The following is a 21,427-nucleotide window of genomic DNA, read 5'->3' as shown; positions in this document are numbered from 1 at the left end:
TCGTTACACTAATCAAAAAACACTTTTTCTTATTTTTGAAAATGAAGCCAAACAATACATTAAGTCTATTAAAAAATCCATCAACATGAAAGCTATAAACACTTTGAATTTATGTACTTTACAATGTTTTTGTATGAAAGCTTGTCTCTGCATTGTATAGTCTGTATTGAAACCCCCTGGCGATGTTCTGTTGGTGTATTGAACTGTATTGCACCATGCTGACTTCATAAAGTTTCTAAAAAAAAAAAAAAAAAAAAAGCGTTTTTTTTTTTTTTACGCCCACAAACTTTATTGTCAATTACAAATAATCAGCCATAGACTCTTAATAGGAACATATATTGCATTTTTTCCCCACAAGGCATCAATTTCTATAAATAAAATCTAGAAGGCTTTAAATACAGAAATCTAGCCTACATAAGAAATAAAAAATAAACACGAATCCAAGGCACTTTATTTTATTGACACTTTTCACAGTTTAACATTTTGCATTGCATCAGAGTTTCCACCATTTTATTAATTTTCTCACGTTCATTCATTTTTAAACCACACTATAGAGGGAGATTTATTTTTTCCACGTCAAGCGCATAAACATGACAAGTGTTGTAAGTTGTGACGTCATTACACTGGATTACCGCACTGAAGTATAATTTTAATGACTTGAGTGTTTTCATTTGCCGTTATTTTACTTCTATTGATTCATTGATCTAATGAATATTGATCTGCTAATTATTTCTCGAGTAATGTAATGAAGAGATGTATCTTTACTAAAGCTTATTTTAAAAGAAATATCTTTAATTAAAAGAATTAAATCTGGTTTTGGTGAACAGGTATTGAATGTTGAATTGCCTGTCTGCCTGTCTTGTTTTTGTTCTATTTATTTTCATAACCTTTTTTCTCTTTCTTTCTTTTTCTATGTGAATTCTATTAGTTTTATCTGTTCGTTTTTTGTTTGCAATAATGAAAATATAACATAAACTTTGAATTATTAAAAAAAAAATTTAATCTGAAACGCAAAACAAGCTTGAAACTACGTTTTTTTTTTTTTTAATATTTTATTGTGAAATCTGTAACCGGAAGTCACGTGTTTTGTAGTCCTTGAGGCCGGCTGTGTTGTAACGTGCAGTAAGGTCACACACACAGACAGTTTACAGCAGCGAACAGAGGTGAATTAACGTAAATTCACGGTGCAGATTAAAGTTACAGTTCGTCCACTTTAAGGCGTTTCATCCTTTTAACCAGAGGACTCGGGTTTGTTCGGGTTTTTATTCGGGTTTGTTCGGTTTTATCCGGAGAACAGGCACCAACAGGTGAGTCAAACTGGTCTGAATGTCGGTCAACGTGAACAGATGTAACGGTTTGTTTTCACTGCAGCTTCACGTTCACTGGTTTTACTACAACTACACGTAATGAGCTAACAGCTGCTAACACTGTGTAGTAGATAACTACTGGTATTTATGCAGCATTTTCTAAACAGGAAGTCAGAGTGAACACTGAAGACTAAAAACATCTTTACTGAAAGACCTGACTGCAAAAATGTATAGTAAAAATATTAAAGGGATAGTTTTTGTGTGGTTTGTGCAGTGCTTTGGCAACAATGGGTTTATGTTCATGCCAATAAAGCTAATTGAATTGAATTGAATTGAATAGTTCACCCAAAATTGAAATTTCAGTCAGCTGCTGCGTTCAGTGCAGTTATGGCTCTTGCATAAAAGCTGTTTCTCAGTCTATTAGTTCCTGAATGCATCACCTTTACTTACACATTACATGATCTAATATTAAAGGGATAGTTCACCCCAAAATTGAAATTTCTCACTCATTATCTACTCCTCCTCCTCATGTGGACTAAGGGCTGGGAGAAGTTTCAGAGTCCTCCGTGGCTTCTCTGAGTTACAGGGGGTCTCGGCGTAGCAGTGCATGTCCATATGACGGTTGCAAATGGATACCAACTGTCTTCATAACAAAAAGACACACCAAAAAACATCCAAATACCTCCATGCATCGTCCAAATTTGACGAACCGGGAAGAGGAAACTTCCGTTACAAACAAGCTTGAAATATGGACTTATTTCATTTGTTTCGGAACAATTTCTCATGTCGGGGCTTCAATACAAGACGGACATTACATACGAGCAGCATGGAGGTATTTGGATGTTTTTTGGTGTGTCTTTTTGTTACGAAGACAGTTGGTGTCCATTTGCAACCGTCATATGGACATGCACTGCTACGCCGAGACCCCCTGTAACTCAGAGAAGCCACGGAGGACTCTGAAACTTCTCCCAGCCCTTAGTCCACATGAGGGGGAGGAGATAATGAGGGAAATTTCAATTTTGGGTGAACTATCCCTTTAAAATTAGATCATGTAAGTAAAGGTGATGCGTTCAGGAACTAATAGACTGAGAAACAGCTTTTATGCAAGAGCCATAACTGCACTGAACGCAGCAGCTGACTGGCTGAAACATAATGTGCAATAGTGTGTTAGTTATCACTATGTTTATTTAATGGCACCTAATGATCCGTTTCATTGTTGTTTTGATGTCAAATCATCTGAAACTGTGTTTATTGTTTTACAGTTAAACATCGTCTCCTCAGCCAATCAGAGTACCTCGCCCCATCCTGTAGCTCGGAGAGTCAGAAAACAACCAAGAAACCAGCGAAGTTGAGCGTCGTCGTGGTGCGTTCAGGGTCCACTGTGTTCAAGCTGCAGCTCCACATTTTCACTCATGACACATTCAAGGTCCATCTGAAACCTCAAACCTTCAGGGTTTCTGCAGGTACCAGCAAATCTAATTTAAAGGGTTAGTAGCATTTTTTTTAAAGTGTGGTTGTATGATCTACAAATAGCCCCTAAGTACTTTAATTGCAGTAGAAGACTCTTTGCACTCCTCCCGTTAGCAACGCCAGCCCATAATAGCCCTGCCCAGAGATTTACAACATAGAGTGTTGTGAACAGACCAAAAGAAACGGCCTATTTTCACGGCCTAAAAGAGGTTTTACCTGAAAAAAAATACACAGTTCCATTGTTCACTATAATATAATTTTTTCCAGCCCTTCAAAGTTCAGGAAAAACACAGTTTTTATTTGGACCTAACCAACTCACATATCCCTCCGCCCAGGGTTAGCGCCCGCCGATCAGCAGTTGGTTAGGTGAAAATAGGCCGTTTCTTTTGGTCTGTTCACAACACTGTATGTTGTAAATCTCTGGGCAGGGCTATTATGGGCTGGCGTTGCTAACGGGAGGAGTGCAGAGAGTCTTCTACTGTAATTAAAGTACTTAGGGGCTATTTGTAGATCATACAACCCCACTTTAAAAAAAAATGATACTATCCCTTTAATGCTTTTTAATGCCATTTCAAACATCTTTAATGGCCGTGACTGCAAATACTATACGTGTGCATACATAAACTTACCTGTATACACATACACACACCCAATTACTTGGTTCTGCATGTTTATCACACCAATAGAGGAGCACCGACTGCAATTTTCTGGCCGATCACCGATTTTTAAAAAGCCTGACCTGCCGATTCCGATTTTTGCTGATAGCGATTAAAAAAAAAAAAGTCACCAGCCACCACCTAAAAATATTTCTTCACCCACGTTTAATTTTACTGTAGATTAACTGTATAATCCCCCTATTTTTCTGCTCCTTGTGCTCTATGGGGATGTAATGATATCAAAATCTCACTGTATGAATCAATCAATTTTTTAATGCCTTTGAGAATTGGATTTAATGCCTTTTAAAGGATAATTTCCGTTTTTTTTTTTACAACCTGGACCTTATTTCTAGCATAAAATACGATCATTTTACTCACCCAGATAACTTTGGAAAAAAACACAGTTTTTATTTGGACCTAACCAACTGCTGATCGGCGGGCGCTAACCCTGGGCGGAGGGATACGTGAGTTGGTTAGGTCCAAATAAAAACTGTGTTTTTCCTGCACTTTGAAGGGCTGGAAAAAATTATATTATAGTGAACAATGGAACTGTGTATTTTTTTTTCAGGTAAAACCTCTTTTAGGCCACGAAAATAGGCCGTTTCTTTGGGTCTGTTCACAACAATGTATGTTGTAAATCTCTGGGCAGGGCTATTACGGGCTGGCGTTGCTAACGGGAGGAGTGCAGAGAGTCTTCTACTGCAATTAAAGTACTTAGGGGCTATTTGTAGATCATACAACCACACTTTAAAAAAAATGATACTATCCCTTTAATTTTAGCAAAATATATTTAATGACTTTTAATGCTTTTTAATGACCTGCAGAAACCCTGGTCCTGGAGGAAGCTCAGCGATCCAACGACTGATCTGAAGCCAGCGGCGGTTGGACTCGGTCGGACGCCGTCATGTCGCCGTGGTAGCCTCCCGCTACGCCGGCTTCTGATTGGCTCTGCTTGCTCCCTCGTGGAGCTGGTGAGCGATGTCCCGTCACAGCAAGCTGCAGAAGCAGGTCCTGGCTCTGTACCGGCAGTTCCTCCGGGCCGGTCGGGACAAACCGGGCTTCGTGCCGCGCATCCGAGACGAGTTCAGGGACAACGCGCGCATCAAGAAGACGGACGTGATGCACATCGAGTACCTGTACCGGCGCGGCCAGCGGCAGCTGGAGCAGCTGAAGGACGTCAACACCAAACAGCTGGGCGCCTTCTCCAACAGGGTTTCTGCAGGTACCACCAAATCTAATGTAATGCTTTTTAATGCCCTTTTTAATGCCATTTCAAACATTTTTAATGCCCAAGACTACATATACTTACCTATACCAGGGTTCCTACAGCTGAAGCCAAGTTAAATTTAAGACTTTTTAAGACGTTTTTAAAGGGATAGTTCAACATTTTGGCAAATTGGCCCATTGCCATAATCCCTATAGTCATAGCAGTAGGTTCGTTACCTTTATTTGTCGGTGTAAGCTATTTTTAGAATGGAGGAGCAGAGCGGCAGGTTGTTCAGAGCTACGCTATGGAGGCTCATTATGGGATTTCTTGGTTTCCCTCATCAAACTCATCAAATACAAAATCCCAAAACTCCAAAACGCTTTCGTGGACAAGTTGTGAGCTGCACATTCACCACGCTATGAGATAATAATAGAACGTTACGAGACAGAGTTGTTTTAGAGGTAAATTCATGCAAAACCGCTGATGCGCGTTGCGTTCAGGGACAGTTTTTCATCATCAGTCTCTGTATTTACCTCGAAAACGGCTCCGTTTCGTAACGTTCCATTATTATCTCATGGCGTGGTGAATGTGCAGGTCACAACTTGTCCACCAGAGCGTTTTGGAGTTTTGGGATTTTGTATTTGATGAGTTTGATGAGGGAAACCAAGAAATCCCATAATGAGCCTCCGTAGCGTAGCTCTGAGCAGCTCACGGCTCTGCTCCTCCGTTCTAAAAAATAGCTTACACCGACAAATAAAGGTAACGAACCTACTGCTATGACTATAGGGATTATGGCAATGGGCCAATTTGCCAAAATGTTGAACTATCCCTTTAAAGCCACTTGAAATGAAATTTAAGACCGACTTCACAATAAACACAAATGCAGAAAAAAGAGAAAAAAAACACCACATCAATTACATAGGGTTATAGGGACAATTTGACCCACTTTCCTATGTGATCCAAGGTAAAGTGACTGCTACATGAACATTGGATTGTGTCTCTTTCCAGCTGTCCTTTCAAAATAAATGCAGAAAAAGTCAGGAAAAGAAAAACACTGACTCGGAAGCTGGAGGCGGTGAGAAATTTAGCGTTGACGGCCGCCACTAACTTCTCTATGTCGGAATGTTACCAATTATTTTGAGATTTGAGACTAATTACAATCATAACATACCACTTATCATGTGTTAACATTTTTAAGACTTTTGAAAAACTGATTTAAGACATTTTAATGCCAATTAAGGCCTTGTTTTTAGATTAATGAATTCAATGCCTTTTAAGACTTTTTAAGGATCCGAATGAACCCTTCTATAAACACATACACACACCCAATGACTTGGTTCTGAATGTTTATCACACCAATAGAGGAGCACCAACTGCAATTTTCTGGCTGATCACCGATTTTTAAAAAGCTTGACCCGCCGATTCCGATTTTTGCCGATAGCGAATGTCAACAGTAGCCTGCCACCACCTAAAAATATGAATTTAGAAAATTCTCCATTTCTTCACCCACGTTTAATTTTACTGTAGATTAACTGTATAATCCCCCTATTTTTTCTGCTCTTTGTGCTCTACAGGATGTAATGATATCAAAATCTCACTGTATGAATCAATCAAGTTTTTAGAAATGTTTTAATGCCTTTGAAAATCAAATTTAATGCCTTTTAATGCCATTTAAGGCCTTAATTTTAGCCAGATATATTTAATGACTTTTAATGCTTTTTAATGACCTGCAGAAACCCTGTCCAAGCCCACGGACCAGAGCTGACCTCTGACCTCTGACCTCTGCGACACCAACACGTCACCGATACCTCCTACAGACCGGCTTCTCGCCACAAACGTCTCTCTGAGATGTTGCATTCAAGTCCAGTGGGGAAACAAAGGCTCAGTGTGATGAAATCCACATAATGTAAAAACACTGTGGGCATTTTGTTTTCAGTTATAGATGTAAAATAAAAATCACAATAAAGTTAAACGTTGTACAGAGTTGAAGTTCATGGACCTAACTTTATTCTCACTTCTGCACTGTCAGCAAAAAATACTTGACAGATCAGTACATTCAACATATATGTAGAATTTATAAAGATATTGTTTATTATGATGCCATTACCTAATTTAATCTACAAGCACATCATCCTGATTGTACTGTATGTATGTACAGTGGAGTGTTTTTGAAGTGTGGTAGTGGTAGTGTGATTTCTGCTCAATGCACAGAATATATCTGGCAAAAAACACAAGAGAAGTTTAGGATTAATATTAAAAACTCCTGTGGTTTCTGTGGTATAGAAGATGAAACTATCTCACATTGTTATGGTGTTTTGGTTGGATGTACAAAATGATATTAGAAGGAAAACCAGACACACGATCCAGCTGCAGGAAAAAGACTTTAATATTTGCTTTGAGGACATCAAGAAAGAAAAAGACTTGAATGTTTTGAACAACGTATTTTGTTTTTATAAAGTAAAGTTCACATTCATAAATAAAAATAAATGGGACTGACTCCAAACCAAGTTTTTACACACTTTTTGCATGAACTGTATCAATATGGCAGCGCTATGGATGGACTGGAAAACCAGAAGGCAAAGAAAACTAATTCTATTTTGGTCAAATGTTTATTTCATTTACACTTTTGATTGATTATTTATTATTTTTTTCTATTCCTCATGTATAATCATTATTACTCCTGGCTAAAACATATTCAATTGTTAAAGGGATAGTTCAACATTTTGGCAAATTAAATGGGATTTCTTGGTTTCCCTCATCATCAAACTCATCAAATACACAACCCAACAACTCCACAACGCTCTGGTGGACAAGTTGTGACCTGCACATTCACCACACTATGAGATAATAACACAACGTTACCACACAGAGTTGTTTTAGAGGGAAATACAGAGACTGATGATGAAAAAGTCTTTTTTTGCAAGTCCAAGTCAAGTCTCAAGTCTTTGAGGGGTGAGACTTCGGCTGTCTTTACACTACAGACCTTGATGCCCAATTCCGATTTGTTGCCTATATCCATATATTTTTTTGACTGTCTATTTACATGTTCTATCCAAGGGGGCAGTTGTCGGTCTGAGAAGTGAAGCTCACTTCCGCGTTCAAAAAACTGCAATCCCCTCTTCTTCCTCTGGGGGCTGGTGTCAGAAAGCAGCATTCTCCATAGACCCCCATGTTAAAATCACCCACTTTACATCCTCAGTAAACATGTTAAAAGCCTGGTGTCAGAACGTTTTTTTTTCTCAATCGATAGTTTCTACCCCCACACACACTCTGAGGGGGTTTAACTCTACTGTTTTACTGTTATTAGGTTAAAACTCTGGCCAATTAGGGCGCGGAAACGTTGAGTGACAGGTCCGAGCAGCTCCGTGGACAGCTGCTTCGAGGCCAGTGGGCGGGTTCTCGGCCGGCCAATCCAACATGGCGCTGTTCAGGCCGCCATATTGGAGTCACAAAAACAACTCCACAAAACCAACGGGGGACGACACGGGTACTACGTCCATTCTTTTTATAGTCTATGGTTCTATCAGAAGTGACCCACATCTGATAATTTGCATTTACACCGGCTGTGCCTGCAGTCTTCTTACTCCCCCTCTACATCAGAAACCATGCTGCTCTGCAGGTTGCACAGAGCTGCACAGATCCTCAAAATCTGGTCAATTTTGGGGATGCGATGAACAGGAACTGCGTGTGCGAGGATTTTGAAGTTTTTCAGTCTGCAGATGACGCGTTCTACAACATGGAGCCGTACGTCGACGGCGGCGGTGGTGTGTTCTTCTTGTTGTTCTTCAGACAGTGGAACGACCAGTTTGACCTTCCTCTCACAGAGAAGATCGTTGATGTCGAATCCTCCGTCGGCCACGACCTCGTCGCCCGGACGCAGGTGTTCCAGGAGGCCGGACTTCGCCGTGATGAACTTCCCGCTGCACCTTCCTCCGTATGCCGGCGAGACGAACATGATGAGTCCACACGGCGCCACGGCAACCAGGTATTTCATGGTGGTGCTCTGTCCACAGGACTCGTCGTCTTCTTCTGAGTCGGGGCCACGTGGTTTTTGAAGCGGCGTCGTCTCGTAACAGCCGATCACACACGTGGTGTTGGGGTGATGCTCTCTGAAGGAGCGGGGCATCGCTGCTCGGATGGTTTCCCTGGGAAGCCACGGTACGTAACACCTCGTGTTCTCCTCCAGCAGCTCCATCCAGTGGCCGATGATCTGACCCGCGACGGGCGGAGAGACGCCGAACCGCTCGGCCAGCTCGGCGTGCAGCGCGTTCAGACGCAGCTTCATCAGCGTCATCAGCAGCTGATCCCACGGGTGTAAATGGAAACCGTCGCCGTGTACTTTTGTGAGGTGCATAGCAACGGACTTAAATGCATCCAGCGATAACCCGGTGTACAGCTGAGAGAGGTTGTCGTTCCTCAGTACGGTTGTGTACAGCGCAGCCGGCTCAGCGCGTCGTGTCGGAGGAGAGAGTTTTGAACAGTAGCTGTGGTCAGAGACCTCGTCGTCGTCACGCTGCGTCGCCACGTGACCGTGGTCATCGTCATCCTCCCAGTTCTCTACTGCACCGCTGAGACCCACCGATACCGTACCTGTGGAAAAAAACATTACGTTAAAGGGATAGTTCACCTAGGGGTGGGCGATATGGCAAAAATATCATATCACGATTTTTTTTAAATGAAGTCACGATTTCGATTTCATCACTATCTTAAATCGAAAAAAGAAAAACAGACAATTTAGGCCAAAGAACCTTTCTGAACAGATTTGAATCTAAATAGTTGCAGTTTTGCCAACATGTGCAAACAACGTAAACATAGTAAAAGGTAAACAACAACACTCTGATAAAGTGGACTCGTGCAACATAAAAGGGAGCTTTCAATAAACATGAAAGTAAAATTATATTAATGAAGACATTACTGTTTGTTTTATTCAACACAGTAATTTTAACAGGATTTTAAGTGTATCAAAACACTAGCTGATTGAAAAGGGTCAAATAAAAATACAAACTAAAGTAACTGTTATCTCTTTTAGCAAACTTTGCAAATGTCCTTTGCGCTTTGCAGCATAGAACTGCAGTTTATAGAATGTGCCCCAGACGATCCTACGATCTCTGCACTTTGGCAGATCGTCTACACGCTCTAATCCTTCACGATCTAATATCGCCATATCGCCCACCCCTAAGTTCACCCAAAATTGAAATTTCATTCTCATTATCTCCTCCCCCTCATGTGGACTAAGGGCTGGGAGAAGTTTCAGAGTCCTCCGTGGCTTCTCTGAGTTACAGGGGGTCTCGGCGTAGCAGTGCATGTCCATATAACGGTTGAGAACGGAGCTCACTTTTCTTCGTCCAAAAAGACACACCAAAAAACATCCAAATACCTCCATGCTGCTCGTATGTAATGTCCCTCTTGTATTGAAGCCCCGACATGAAAAATTGTTCTGAAAAAAATTAAATAAGTCTATATTTTAAGCTTGTTTTGTAGCGGAAGCTTCTCGAAGCTCCTCTTCCCGGAGCTTCCATTACAAACAAGTTCAAAATATAGACTTATTTAATTTTTTTTGGGACAATTTCTCATTTCGGGGCTTCAATACAAGAGGGACATTACATACGAGCAGTATGGAGGTATTTGGATGTTTTTTGGTGTGTCTTTTTGTTACGAAGACAGTTGGTATCCATTCACAACCGTCATATTGACATGCACTGCTACGCCGAGACCCCCTGTAACTCAGAGAAGCCACGGAGGACTCTGAAACTTCTCCCAGCCCTTAGTCCACATGAGGGGGAGGAGAAAATGAGTGAAATTTCAGAGGTTCAACATTTACGACCATTTTCCTAGCAGATCGTTGGGAGAATCTGACTCTTAAAGGGATAGTTCAACATTTTGTCTAATAGTCCCATTGCCATAATCCCTATTCATTAGATTCACATGACGTCACTGTGTTTCTGCGCCGCCATATTTGTGTCCGAATCAGGGCGATCTGGGCACAGATCACAGCGTCACGTTACCAGAACAAGTGGAGTAGTAGGAGGAAATCAGCAAGAGACCGAAAATTGACGTTATTTGAAAGATGCCAGGATTATATTGTGCTGTTGACTGATAGCAGTCGCCAAAAAAAACCCGGACTGCAGTTTTATTCCATCCCAAAAGATGTAAAGTTATAGGCGGAATAAATAGTTGACTGCAGGCATCTATCAGTGGCAGCATGGGCTGTGACAAGTCTCACAAAAAGAGGGGATTCACTTTTTTTTAAATAACATGGATATATTGAATTCTGCATTTTGATTACTTTCTTATTAATTACTCACTGATTCTGCATTTAGGGTCTTTTATTTCTGTATAACAGACCGTTGCTAAGTAAAACGGGCCGTTGCTAGGGACGCCGCTCTGATCAGCGGAGCAGGGCAGAAGATCTATCAAGGATTTTTACCTTGTGTTTCATTTTTACCAGCTTCAGACTAATTGTGATGTTAGAAAAATGACTTGTAGCTTGTTAGAGGGAGAGTGGAGGCTCTCTGCCTCCCTCACCGCTGCTGGAACCAAACCTGCGATCAGAGCGGACAGAGCGGACGGGCCAGCGCAGTGTCACAGCTGTGACCAGCTGTGTCTGTGCCACCGCGAGTCTGTGACACAAACGTGTCCCGTATCGTAATCTCTTATGACAGACAGGACGACATAAATGTCCACATCGTAACATTTACATGATAATTCATCAATCTACTGATTGATTATCAAAAGCTCGTTGAAAACAACTACACACGAGTCGACCGAGAGGAGGGTGAGGAGCAAACAGCGGAGAAGTGACCGGACTAAGGACTTTGATCAACATTACGTCTCAAATTAATTAATTAATTCATAAACTGTGTAATAAGTGGGATAATATAGAGTTTGTCTGTTGTTATAGAGATATAAACCCAGACAGGATGTATGAAACCCTGTCATTTTGTCAAGAAACTGTCATTTCCATCCTGCGGTTTGCATGCTGTCATATGAGGAGACCTGTCAAATCGGACACAAATATGGCGGCGGTCCCTTCGACGTGACGTCACTGCAACCTATGAATAGTCATAGCAGTAGGTTCGTTACCTTTAATTGTCGGTGCAAGCTGTTTTTAGAACGGCGCAGCAGAGCCGTGAGCTGCTCAGAGCTACGCTACGGAGGCTCATTATGGGATTTCTTTGTTGGTTTCCCTCATCAAACTCATCAAATACACAATCCAACAACTCCACAACGCTCTGGTGGACAAGTTGTGAGCTGCACATTCACCACGCTATGAGATAATAACACAACGTTACCACACAGAGTTGTTTTAGAGGGAAATTCATGCAAAACCGCTGATGCACGTTGCCTTCAGGGACAGTTTTTCATCAACAGTCTCTGTATTTCCCTCTAAAACAACTCTGTGTGGTAACGTTGTGTTATTATCTCATAGCGTGGTGAATGTGCAGCTCACAACTTGTCCACCAGAGCGTTGTGGAGTTGTTGGATTGTTGTTGTATTTGATGAGTTTGATGAGGGAAACCAAGAAATCCCATAATGAGCCTCCGTAGCGTAGCTCTGAGCAGCTCACGGCTCTGCTCCGCCGTTCTAAAAACAGCTTGCACCGACAAATAAAGGTAACGAACCTACTGCTATGACTATAGGGATTATGGTGATGGGGGAATTTGACAAAATGTTAAACTATCCTGTTAACGTTACGCTAACAAGCACAACAACAAGCTCGCTTACCTGAATCCAGGAACCTCTTCGACGGCCGACGTGACTTCTTCTCCGGGACGTCGTGGCCGAGCCACTTCTCGGGGAACGGGTGCTCAGCTGTCGGTTTCCCGTCCACGAAGTGAAAGGAGCAGACGTACGGGCGCTTGGGCGGTCGCCTCAGCTTCAGCGCCTTCTGCCACAGCCTCAGGCGCTCGTCGTGTTTGGGAGGTGGATGCAGGTTGTACGTTGCTCCACAACATTCACGCCTCTCCACTTTATGTTGGAAACATTGTTGTTTCAGCTGCTGCCTCCTCTTCGCCCAGTTGTTGTGGCATCCTCTCACCGAACAGATGATGCCAGACATAGCTAACTAACTGTAACCCATGTAGAAACCTCTCTGCCGGTGCTCTGCGATGTGTTGTGGGCTCTGACAATCACTTTACTCGGTCTGTCACAAAATAAACACACGGGAGAGACTTGAGCGGTGTACACGAGGAGGTTGTCGACACTTCTGCAGACATGTTCCAGTCAGACTCTCTTTTACTCATGAAATAATAGTGTTTTTTTTATCGAAGCAACCAGAAAATAAGATGTAAAATAAAGAAATATCACTCCCCAAATTATATATTAAAGGGACAACGGGGAGTTTCTATTTGGTTATAAAAAAGTCTGATATTAATGTGGATGAATCTCCGTTACCACTTGTTAATGGTCCATTTTAGATAAATCTATGGTTTTGTCTCTATGGTTATTTTGTTATTATTAGTGGTGGTGGAAATGCTGGGCGAGCCGACCAGCGTTTCTTTACTTTCGGTTTCGTGGCGAGTCATGAGAATAACGCCGCCGAATCTCCGTTTATGGTGGGAACTACGACGGTATGTGATCGTCTTCCAACCTCTGACTTTAATTCTTGATGAATGAAAACATGAGTCTGTCTTGCGCTGGTCAAAGAATTTCACGGTGCGCGGAGGCTCATAAATGTAGTAAGAAAACACTTCGCTTTTCCAAAACTCCTCGTTGTCCCTTTAAATTAACTTAAATAAAAATAAATTAACTGAAATAACTTAAATGATTCTCACAGAACCCTCATTCATTCATTTCATATGTAAATAGCATCCCCACATAATAACCAGTGGACATAATAAACGTAATAAACCATCTTCATACCTGTCACAAAATAAACATAAAGAGGAGAGACTTGAGCGGTGTGCATGAGGAGGTTGTCGACACTTCTGCCGAGGAGAAAGAAAAAGAGTCACATACAAAACAAAAACACCGTGAATCGGCTCTCGGCTAATGAAGCGTGTAATGTAAACATTAGCACAAGCTAACGCTAACTAGCGATATTCACAGACTGCTTCGGAGTCACTTTTTACACACACACACACACACACAGCGCGGTTAACGGCTGAAAACACTCGCAACAACATCCCGACATGAACCGCACTGTGTAAAAGATGAAAGATGAAATAATAACTGAATATTTTGGTGAAATAATGTAAAAGTAAATATCCAACTGTTACATAACTTAGCTAAGTTAGCTGGTTACCGTTAGCTACGTTAGCTAAGTTAGCTGGTTACCGTTGCTACGCAGCCGTAAGCGACAACAATCTACCTCATGAAGGAAACGATGTTTAACAACAACGGAAATAAAAAAAAAAACAACAACTATGTTTTAAACACTAGAGATATTTACCGTTTTCTCCTCCCCACGTTACTGATCAAGCTGCTGAGTAGCGGGCGACGATTCACAACAACAACGGCACTTCCGGTCAGAACCGGAAGTTAGGTGACAAAAAGATGTAAAATAAAATGGCGAAAAAATAAGGTGAATTACCCATAGATATATAAACGATTACCCAATATGTAAAAACAAGAAAGCTTTGAAGACATCCAGTCTTATGGAAAATATTGTGGTCAATATTACTAGATAAAGTCTCTATTGTTTTTTTGCATAGATATTTATTTTCTGGCTCTTTATTGACCATAATTATCCTTACGCATCCAGATACATTGTATTTTTATTTTATTTATTTATTTTTGTCAAGCTCTGCTAGATAGACAGACAGACAGATAGAAGGACAGATAGATAGATAGATAGATAGATAGATAGATAGATAGATAGATAGATAGATAGATAGATAGATAGATAGATAGATAGACTTTATTGATCCCAAGCTGGGAAATGAGTGACAGTGCAGCAGCAGCATTACACACGGTGACGATAACAACATATAGGATAAGAATATAAAGAACAAACTATACATAATAAAATAGCAAATAAAATGTAATGTACAAAAGTAGGCTATATAGCTACAACAAATTGGCTGTTGATTTTAGTTCAAAGTAAAAAAAAAATGTGCAATGTGTGTAACTGTGTGTAGAAAATAAAGTGCGCAGTGACCGTAAGTTATGAGCAGAGTATTTTAGCTGTTATTCTACAGTGTGATGGCATGTGGCAGGACAGAGTTCCTGTATCTGTCCCTTGGACAGCGGAGCTGCAGCAGCCTGTGGGAGAAGCTGCTCCGCTGTCCGTCCACTGTGTGATGGAGAGGCTGCTGCTCGTTGTCCATGATGGAGATCAGTTTATTCAGTGTCCTCCTCTCCACCACCGTCTCAAGAGACTCTGTTTCTGCAGCTTTATTAGTGGGGCAGATAACTGCAAAATTACAGGAGAATCGTTCACTTCTGGAAACAAGCACCAAAATTGGCACACATACTCCTTAGGGGTTGCTCTTTTGATAAGATCATTAAAATAGGACAAGTCTTTGCGATTGTATTCCGAAATGCAATTTTACTGTGTATTCAATGGCGGCCATCTTGAAAAATGGTCACCATCTTTAATTTTTAGGTGGCTAACGGGTTTTATCAAAAGAGCAATCCCTAAGGAGTATGTGTGCCAATTTTGGTGCTTGTTTCCAGAAGTGAACGATTATTACAGTTATCTGCCCCACTATATATAACATTGTGGTTCTAGCGAAGCACATCAGTGCAGCTGCTTTCAAAGAGTTCATTCTCAGAAACAAGAGTTACCTGTGTACGCCAGCATACATAACAAATAATTAACAAGGTCCTTAAAGTCATTTAGAAAAAATATAGTAATTCATTGATGTGAAAAATAAGAAATTTACTCTTACTCCTACTTTTACTTAAAGTAAATTTAAAAGCATACACTTTTGGATACTAAAGTACCTTTAAAAGCATGTACTTTTTTACTCTTACTGGAGTAACATGTCGACTGAGCTACTTTTACTTGTAACGGAGTACATTTTGACCAGGAGTATTTGTAGGCTACTCTTATTCAAGTACTGGGGTGGAGTACCGGTACTCTGTCCATCTCTGAATGTCTCAAATGTGATAATAAAGTTTGTTTAAAAAAAGGTGAATTATTATGAATGTGAATGTATTTTAACCCTCTATGGTAGCTACGCTGCATCATGATGCCAGTGGGGAAAAAATGTTTGGAGTGTTTTTATGTCTCAAAATAGACTAAATAAACATAATCTAAAGACATTTTGACTGTAGGCAACATTGTACCATTACGGTTCATCATCTACTGTATTAGAAACACCAGTCTCTGTAGACTTTCACCTTCACTGGCCTCATCCTCATCTTCCTCATCATCATCATAATAGCCTGATGTTTACTTTACTGCATCCAAAATCAAATTTATTAAGGATAAAAAACAAAATGATGATGAATTATATGTTTTTGAACATTATATTTACACCTAAACACACACTACCATAGTCTCATAATGCAATATTGATTCCATAATGGTCCACTGTCGCCTCAAGGCAACATTGCAATTTTCTATAATGGTACGTTGTTGCTTTCGGGCAACAGGTGCATTTTAACAAGTTTCCATTATTTAATAAGTAAATAAATTGCATGGAACTATTAAAAATTAAACTTTACTAATCTATTAGTGTAAATATATTTTTTTCCAGATGAAAAAGGGCCAGGAAGTTACTGTATGTTTTCAGTCCGTTTTAGTGGAGCAAAATGGCAAACCTGTTTCCTTTGAAAAAGTCTGCAAAAAAGGGTTTCAGTGGCTTCTTGAAAGTCATGTGATAAATTAAAGCATTGTTATTGGTTCTCTAAGGTCTCCTCTCTTTTTTAAAGTATTACAGCATTAAATGGGATGAATTGTGGAGATGTGACAGGACAAAAAGTGGTAACATGGTACCATAGAGGGATATTATCCCAAAGATACTCTTTTTATTCTATTTCCCCTCTAGGTGGTGTAGTCCTCTAGGTGGTGTAGTTCTGGCGCTGGCCGCTGGCGGCGGCAGAGGACCGATGATGAGCTCAGACTCCAGCGGAGAAGAAGAGGAGCAGTGTAAACAGGAAGTGAACCCTGTCACTCCCCGTAGCCACAGCAGCACCGTCTCAGTTTCATAGTTTTCCTACATTAGAGTGAAAACAGAGTGAAAACAGCGGCTTTAGCTTCACTCCGCGGTCTCGTCTGAACTCTCTGCGTTTCCTTTCAGTCGGATCTTTCCCGCCGTTTTCGTGTCGTCGTCGTTTTTTGTGTTTTTTTGTGTGTGTTTGTTTGGTTTTTTTCTCTTTCCGCCGCCATGTTCGGTTCAGGAGGAGGAGGAGGAGGAGGAGGAGGAGGAGGAATGACCAACGCTCAGTTACTTCAAGAGGTAATTAAATAACGTTACTTCACCACACCTGGGAGCACAGGTGAGCTGAGTAACGACCAGAGATGACGTCACCCTGACGCAGACAGGTTAAAGTGCTGCGGCTTCTTCAGGAGGAAAAACCCGAACAGACGAGTTTATCAACCGATAAACGTCAAATATCAGGAAAAACTAGTCCATACAGAGGAGGAAAGGGAGATTTATATTATAATATATTATATTATACTGTATTTTATTATACTAGATTATATTATATTAGATACAATTAGATTCTAGAGAAGTTTAACTTCCTGCTGACTGTCCTTCTGGTTCAAATTGAGCCAAACTGTTCCCTTCCTCCTTCCTTCCTTTCTCCCTCCTTCTGTCCACAATCCTTTTTCCCTCCCTCCCTTCCTTCCTTCCTTCCTTCCTTCCTTCCTTCCTTCCTTCCCTTCATCCTTACTTCTTCTTCCTTCCTCTTTTGAACCAGTTGACCTGGTCTGTTCCCTATCCCTCCATCTTTCTTTCTTTCCTTTTTCCCTCCCCTCTTTCCACAATCCTTTTTCCCTCCCTCCCTCCCTTCCTTCCTTCCCTTTGTCCTTACTTCTCCCTTCCTTTTTGACCCAATCTGTTCCCTCCCTCCATCTTTCTTTCCTCCCCTTTTCCCTTCCTTCTTTCCCTTCTTCCTTCCTTCTTCTTCCTTCCTTGAACGAATCTGTTCCCTCCCTCCATCTTTCTTTCTTTCCTTTTTCCCTTCTCTCTTTCCACAATCCTTTTTCCTTCCCTCCCTTCCTTCCTTCCTTCCATTCATCCTTCCTTCCTTGACCCAATCTGTTCTCTTCCTCCATCCTTCCTTCTTTCCTTCCTTTTCCCCTTCCTTCTTTCCACAATCCATTTCCCCTCCCTTCTTTCCTTCCTTCCCTTCGTCCTTACTTCTTCTTCCTTTTACTCTTTTGATCCAATTGACCTGATCTGTTCCCTATCCTTCCATCTTTCTTTCCTTCCCTTTTCCCTTCCTTCTTTCCCTTCTTCATTCCTTCTTCTTCCTTCCTTGAACGAATCTGTTCCCTCCCTCCATCTTTTTTTCCTTTCCTTTTCTCTTCCTTCTTTCCACAATCCCTTTTCCCTTCCTTCCTTCCTTCCCTTCGTCCTTACTTCTTCCTTTCCTTTTTGACCCAATTGACCCAATCTGTTCACTCCCTCCTTCTATCTTTCCTTCTTTCAAAGAGTTCATTCTCACTAACAAGAGTTAAAAGCTCCTTACATTCATTTACAAACAATTAGAGTCATTCATTGATGTGAACAATAAGACATTTACTCTGACTCTGACTTTGACTTAAAGAACATTTAAACTAATAAACTTTTGGATACTTAAGTACCTTTAAAAGCAAGTACTTTTTTACTCTTACTCGAGTAACATGTGGACTGAGCTACTTTTACTTGTAACGGAGTAAATTTTGACCAGTAGTATTTGTACTCTGGGGTGGAGTTAGTACTCTGTCCATCTCTGGTAGAAAGGAAACGCTGAGTATAAATAAAAACCTACAGCTCAGTAAACGAGTTAATGTCGTGTATTTTCTACCACAGTCACATTAATGTTCATTATCCAGATGTTCAGGTTTTGTCTGTGGATGTTTCTACAGCTTCAGACTTTCTATCATAGAAGATGTGACCACACACATGTTAAAACAGACAAGTTCTTATTGGTATTTAATTTTCCAGCTGTGTAAAATATGTGTGTTGTGCGTGATGTTGTTGTAATGAAGCAGATGAGACCTCAGCAGTGTTTTTGCACCGTCCTGCAGATGGCGCTGCTGCAGTGGCTGTCCTCTCAGAGCCAACAGGACCGGACCGTTCTGGCCGCCATCACCGGCTTCGGCGTCGGCAGAGAGCTGCTCAACCGCTTCACGGGCCAGGACAAGGTGGACGCCTACAAGGTGTGTGTGGTCCCACCTCTAAATGATTCATATATTTAAGCTATATATCACTCCAGGCCGTGGTCTATGCTCATTCTACCACTCTAAGGGGCGTTGTTCAACCCCCTTAGAGTGGTAGAATGAGCATAGACCACGGCCTGAAGTGATATATTGCTTTTATAAAACGGTTACCAATAATGACAATATAAAAGAGGGATACGCAATCAATTTCATGTAGTTTTATTCAACCAGAAATACATATTATCTAATAAAAAACTAGTCCCTTGTCTCCAGACGTTAGCTCCTAGTAGCTCTGTCACTGCTCAGTCCACTCTACCGTTGTTAACCCTCTGGAGGTGAAAGTTCACCTTCAACATGTCAATTCAACTACTTTAGTCCATTTTTTAACATCGTAAAAACATCGACTGTCTTTGGCTACGGACTGCAACAGTCCGTTGTCATGGATACATGACAACAACTTCCATTCATACCAGTCATACGTGCCTGAGGCGGAGTGATAGCCTACGCTGTGATAAGGCTTTAGAATAGTAACCGTGGTATATGATCATTACACCACGGCTAACAACCAATCAGATCGCTGGATTTCACCTTTTAGTTTTATAAATATATATATATATATATATATATATATATATATATATATATACAGCTCTGGAAAAAAATGAAGAGACCACTCCCAAAATGATCAGTTTCTCTGGTTTTACTATTTATAGGAATGTGTTTGAGTAAAATTCAATTCATTTAAAAAAAAAAAAAATGTTATTCTATCAACTACTGACAACATTTCTCCCAAAATTGAAACAAAAATATTGTCATTTAGAGCTTTTATTGGCTAAAAATGACTAAACTAGTCTAAATAACAAAAATATCAAGTCTTTTCAGACCTTGAATAATAATAATAATGCAAAGAAAACATGTTCATATTTATTCCTAAACAACACATAAGGACATTTTAACTCAGGAAAAGAAAAGAACGACTGTCATACATGTAGAGATGTGTTTAAGAAACATTTTGTCAAAGTGCTCCCTTATTTGTTTCGGAAAAAAATAAGAGAGCACTTTGACAAATGTTTGTTAAAAGCATCTTTACATGTACGACAGTCGTTCTTTTCTTTTCTTTTTTAAAACACCAACACAAACACAACTCATTCTCCTTAATGAGACACTGATGAGGTCATCACCTGAACCACATCTGGTTTTATAGGAAGATTATTATAAAAACATCGACATTATCCCACAAAAACTGGTTTATAAACTTTTCCTGAGTTAAAATATTCTAGCTGTGTTCTTTAGGAATAAATATGAACATGTTTTCTTTGTATTATTATTATTATTCAAGGTCTGAAAAGACTTGATGTTTCTGTTATTTTGACTAGTTTAGTCATTTTCAGCCAATAAAAGCTCTAAATTACGATTTTTTTTTTCAATTTTGGGAGAAATGTTGTCGGTAGTTGATAGAATAAGACAAAACCAAAAAATCTGTCTATCTATCTATCTATCTATCTATCTATCTATCTATCTATCTATCTATCTATCTATCTATCTATCTATCTATCTATCTATCTATCTATCTATCTATCTATCTATCAGTCTATCTATCTATCTATCTATCTATCTATCTATCAGTCTATCTATCTATCTATCTATCATTCAAATAAGTAAGAAAATGAAGAAAATACGTCAATAGAACGTATTTTATAGAATAGAAAAGTCAATACATAGGTGTGTAATAATCACTGTTAACATAAATTCCATTAAATGTCAGGAAGTACAATAAATATCTTTTCATAGTTTTCTAAAAAAAAAAGTTGCCTTCTTTTCTGTGTGTTTGACAGAAAGCGTGTATCCTCGGCATCTCAGAGTTTGTGCGTGAGAACCCGAGCGCCTCGCCGGCCCAGCTCAACGCCGAGGTGGAGAAGAGAGTCGCCGTGTTCGCAGCTCAGGTCGGAGCTCTGGAGTCGGCGCCGCTGCTCTGAATGAAAACCATCTGGACGCCTCAACCTGCCTCTCATCTCTCTATTTCACTCTGTTTTAACACATATTTCATTTTTTTTAATATTTTACTGTGATCCTTCAGATATAGAAACTATTTTTAATTTTGATCAGGCCAGTTGGACCAGACTTTTGCTTGTTATAGTAGCTGACCTCAGTTGTGTATTGATAACTGTTGAACTGTTCCTTTAATGATCTGTAATTACAGTCCTGAGGAGACTGAACCACCGTGACTTTTCACAATAAAACGCTCTGTGAACACACACACACACACACACAGCCTCGTGTTGTCGTCTGTCATCTGTTCTCTGTGTCCGATAAGGTGCAGATAGATAATTAATTCAGATTTAAGCAACTCTGTACTGTGTAGCCTATATTCACTACAAAAACTCAAATATTAGTGCAGACAGGCCGACAATCATTTATGTTTATTCAGTTGAATTTCAGAGAGAACCAAAAAAGAACATTGGGTTGACAAAATATCTATATATCTATATATTCAATTTAATTTACAGTGATTCAGTTGTATTTAAGC

The 21,427-nt window shown here is 40.2% G+C and overlaps 2 protein-coding genes and 1 long non-coding RNA gene across 4 annotated transcripts; 2 read left to right on the top strand and 1 right to left on the bottom strand.

Moving 5' to 3' along the window:
- The first annotated feature begins 1,102 nt into the window (after positions 1 to 1,102).
- Positions 1,103 to 6,502, top strand: sdhaf1 (succinate dehydrogenase complex assembly factor 1). 2 transcript variants are annotated; one of them, XM_083979084.1, is made up of 4 exons: positions 1,103 to 1,307; positions 2,570 to 2,690; positions 4,275 to 4,655; positions 6,374 to 6,502. In XM_083979084.1, exons 3-4 carry the CDS (start codon positions 4,412 to 4,414, stop codon positions 6,403 to 6,405), a joined length of 276 nt encoding a protein of 91 aa, XP_083835210.1. In that variant the 5' UTR covers positions 1,103 to 1,307; positions 2,570 to 2,690; positions 4,275 to 4,411; the 3' UTR covers positions 6,406 to 6,502. The 2 variants fall into 2 exon arrangements, 1 of the variants encoding a protein (XP_083835210.1); XR_014595614.1 differs by lacking the exons at positions 4,275 to 4,655; positions 6,374 to 6,502 and having other exon boundaries at positions 2,570 to 2,614; positions 2,661 to 2,755.
- Positions 6,503 to 12,756: 6,254 nt separating this feature from the next.
- Positions 12,757 to 14,088, bottom strand: LOC310991401. Its single transcript, XR_014595625.1, has 3 exons — positions 14,032 to 14,088; positions 13,503 to 13,567; positions 12,757 to 12,783 (listed from the first exon to the last, which is right to left on the bottom strand). It is a non-coding gene; the product is annotated as an uncharacterized lncRNA (long non-coding RNA).
- A 2,593-nt stretch (positions 14,089 to 16,681) lies between these two features.
- LOC310991384 (uncharacterized protein) lies at positions 16,682 to 21,155 on the top strand. Its single transcript, XM_083979082.1, has 3 exons — positions 16,682 to 16,987; positions 18,769 to 18,900; positions 20,736 to 21,155. Exons 1-3 carry the CDS (start codon positions 16,916 to 16,918, stop codon positions 20,874 to 20,876), a joined length of 345 nt encoding a protein of 114 aa, XP_083835208.1. The 5' UTR covers positions 16,682 to 16,915; the 3' UTR covers positions 20,877 to 21,155.
- Positions 21,156 to 21,427: the final 272 nt, after the last annotated feature.

The sequence above is a fragment of the Trachurus trachurus genome (genome assembly GCF_905171665.1).
Source record: "Trachurus trachurus genome assembly, chromosome: 9".
Taxonomy (NCBI): domain Eukaryota; kingdom Metazoa; phylum Chordata; class Actinopteri; order Carangiformes; family Carangidae; genus Trachurus; species Trachurus trachurus.
This window is presented reverse-complemented; position numbering and strand designations above follow the sequence as displayed.

Bases quoted from the DNA above. Each gene is read 5' to 3' on its own strand.
- sdhaf1 (XM_083979084.1), top strand. From the start codon at position 4,412: ATGTCCCGTCACAGCAAGCTGCAGAAGCAGGTCCTGGCTCTGTACCGG. The intron at 4,656-6,373 runs GTACCACCAAAT...AATGACCTGCAG, and splicing joins CTCCAACAGGGTTTCTGCAG to AAACCCTGTCCAAGCCCACG.
- LOC310991384 (XM_083979082.1), top strand. From the start codon at position 16,916: ATGTTCGGTTCAGGAGGAGGAGGAGGAGGAGGAGGAGGAGGAGGAATG. The intron at 16,988-18,768 runs GTAATTAAATAA...ACCGTCCTGCAG, and splicing joins ACGCTCAGTTACTTCAAGAG to ATGGCGCTGCTGCAGTGGCT. The intron at 18,901-20,735 runs GTGTGTGTGGTC...TGTGTTTGACAG, and splicing joins ACAAGGTGGACGCCTACAAG to AAAGCGTGTATCCTCGGCAT.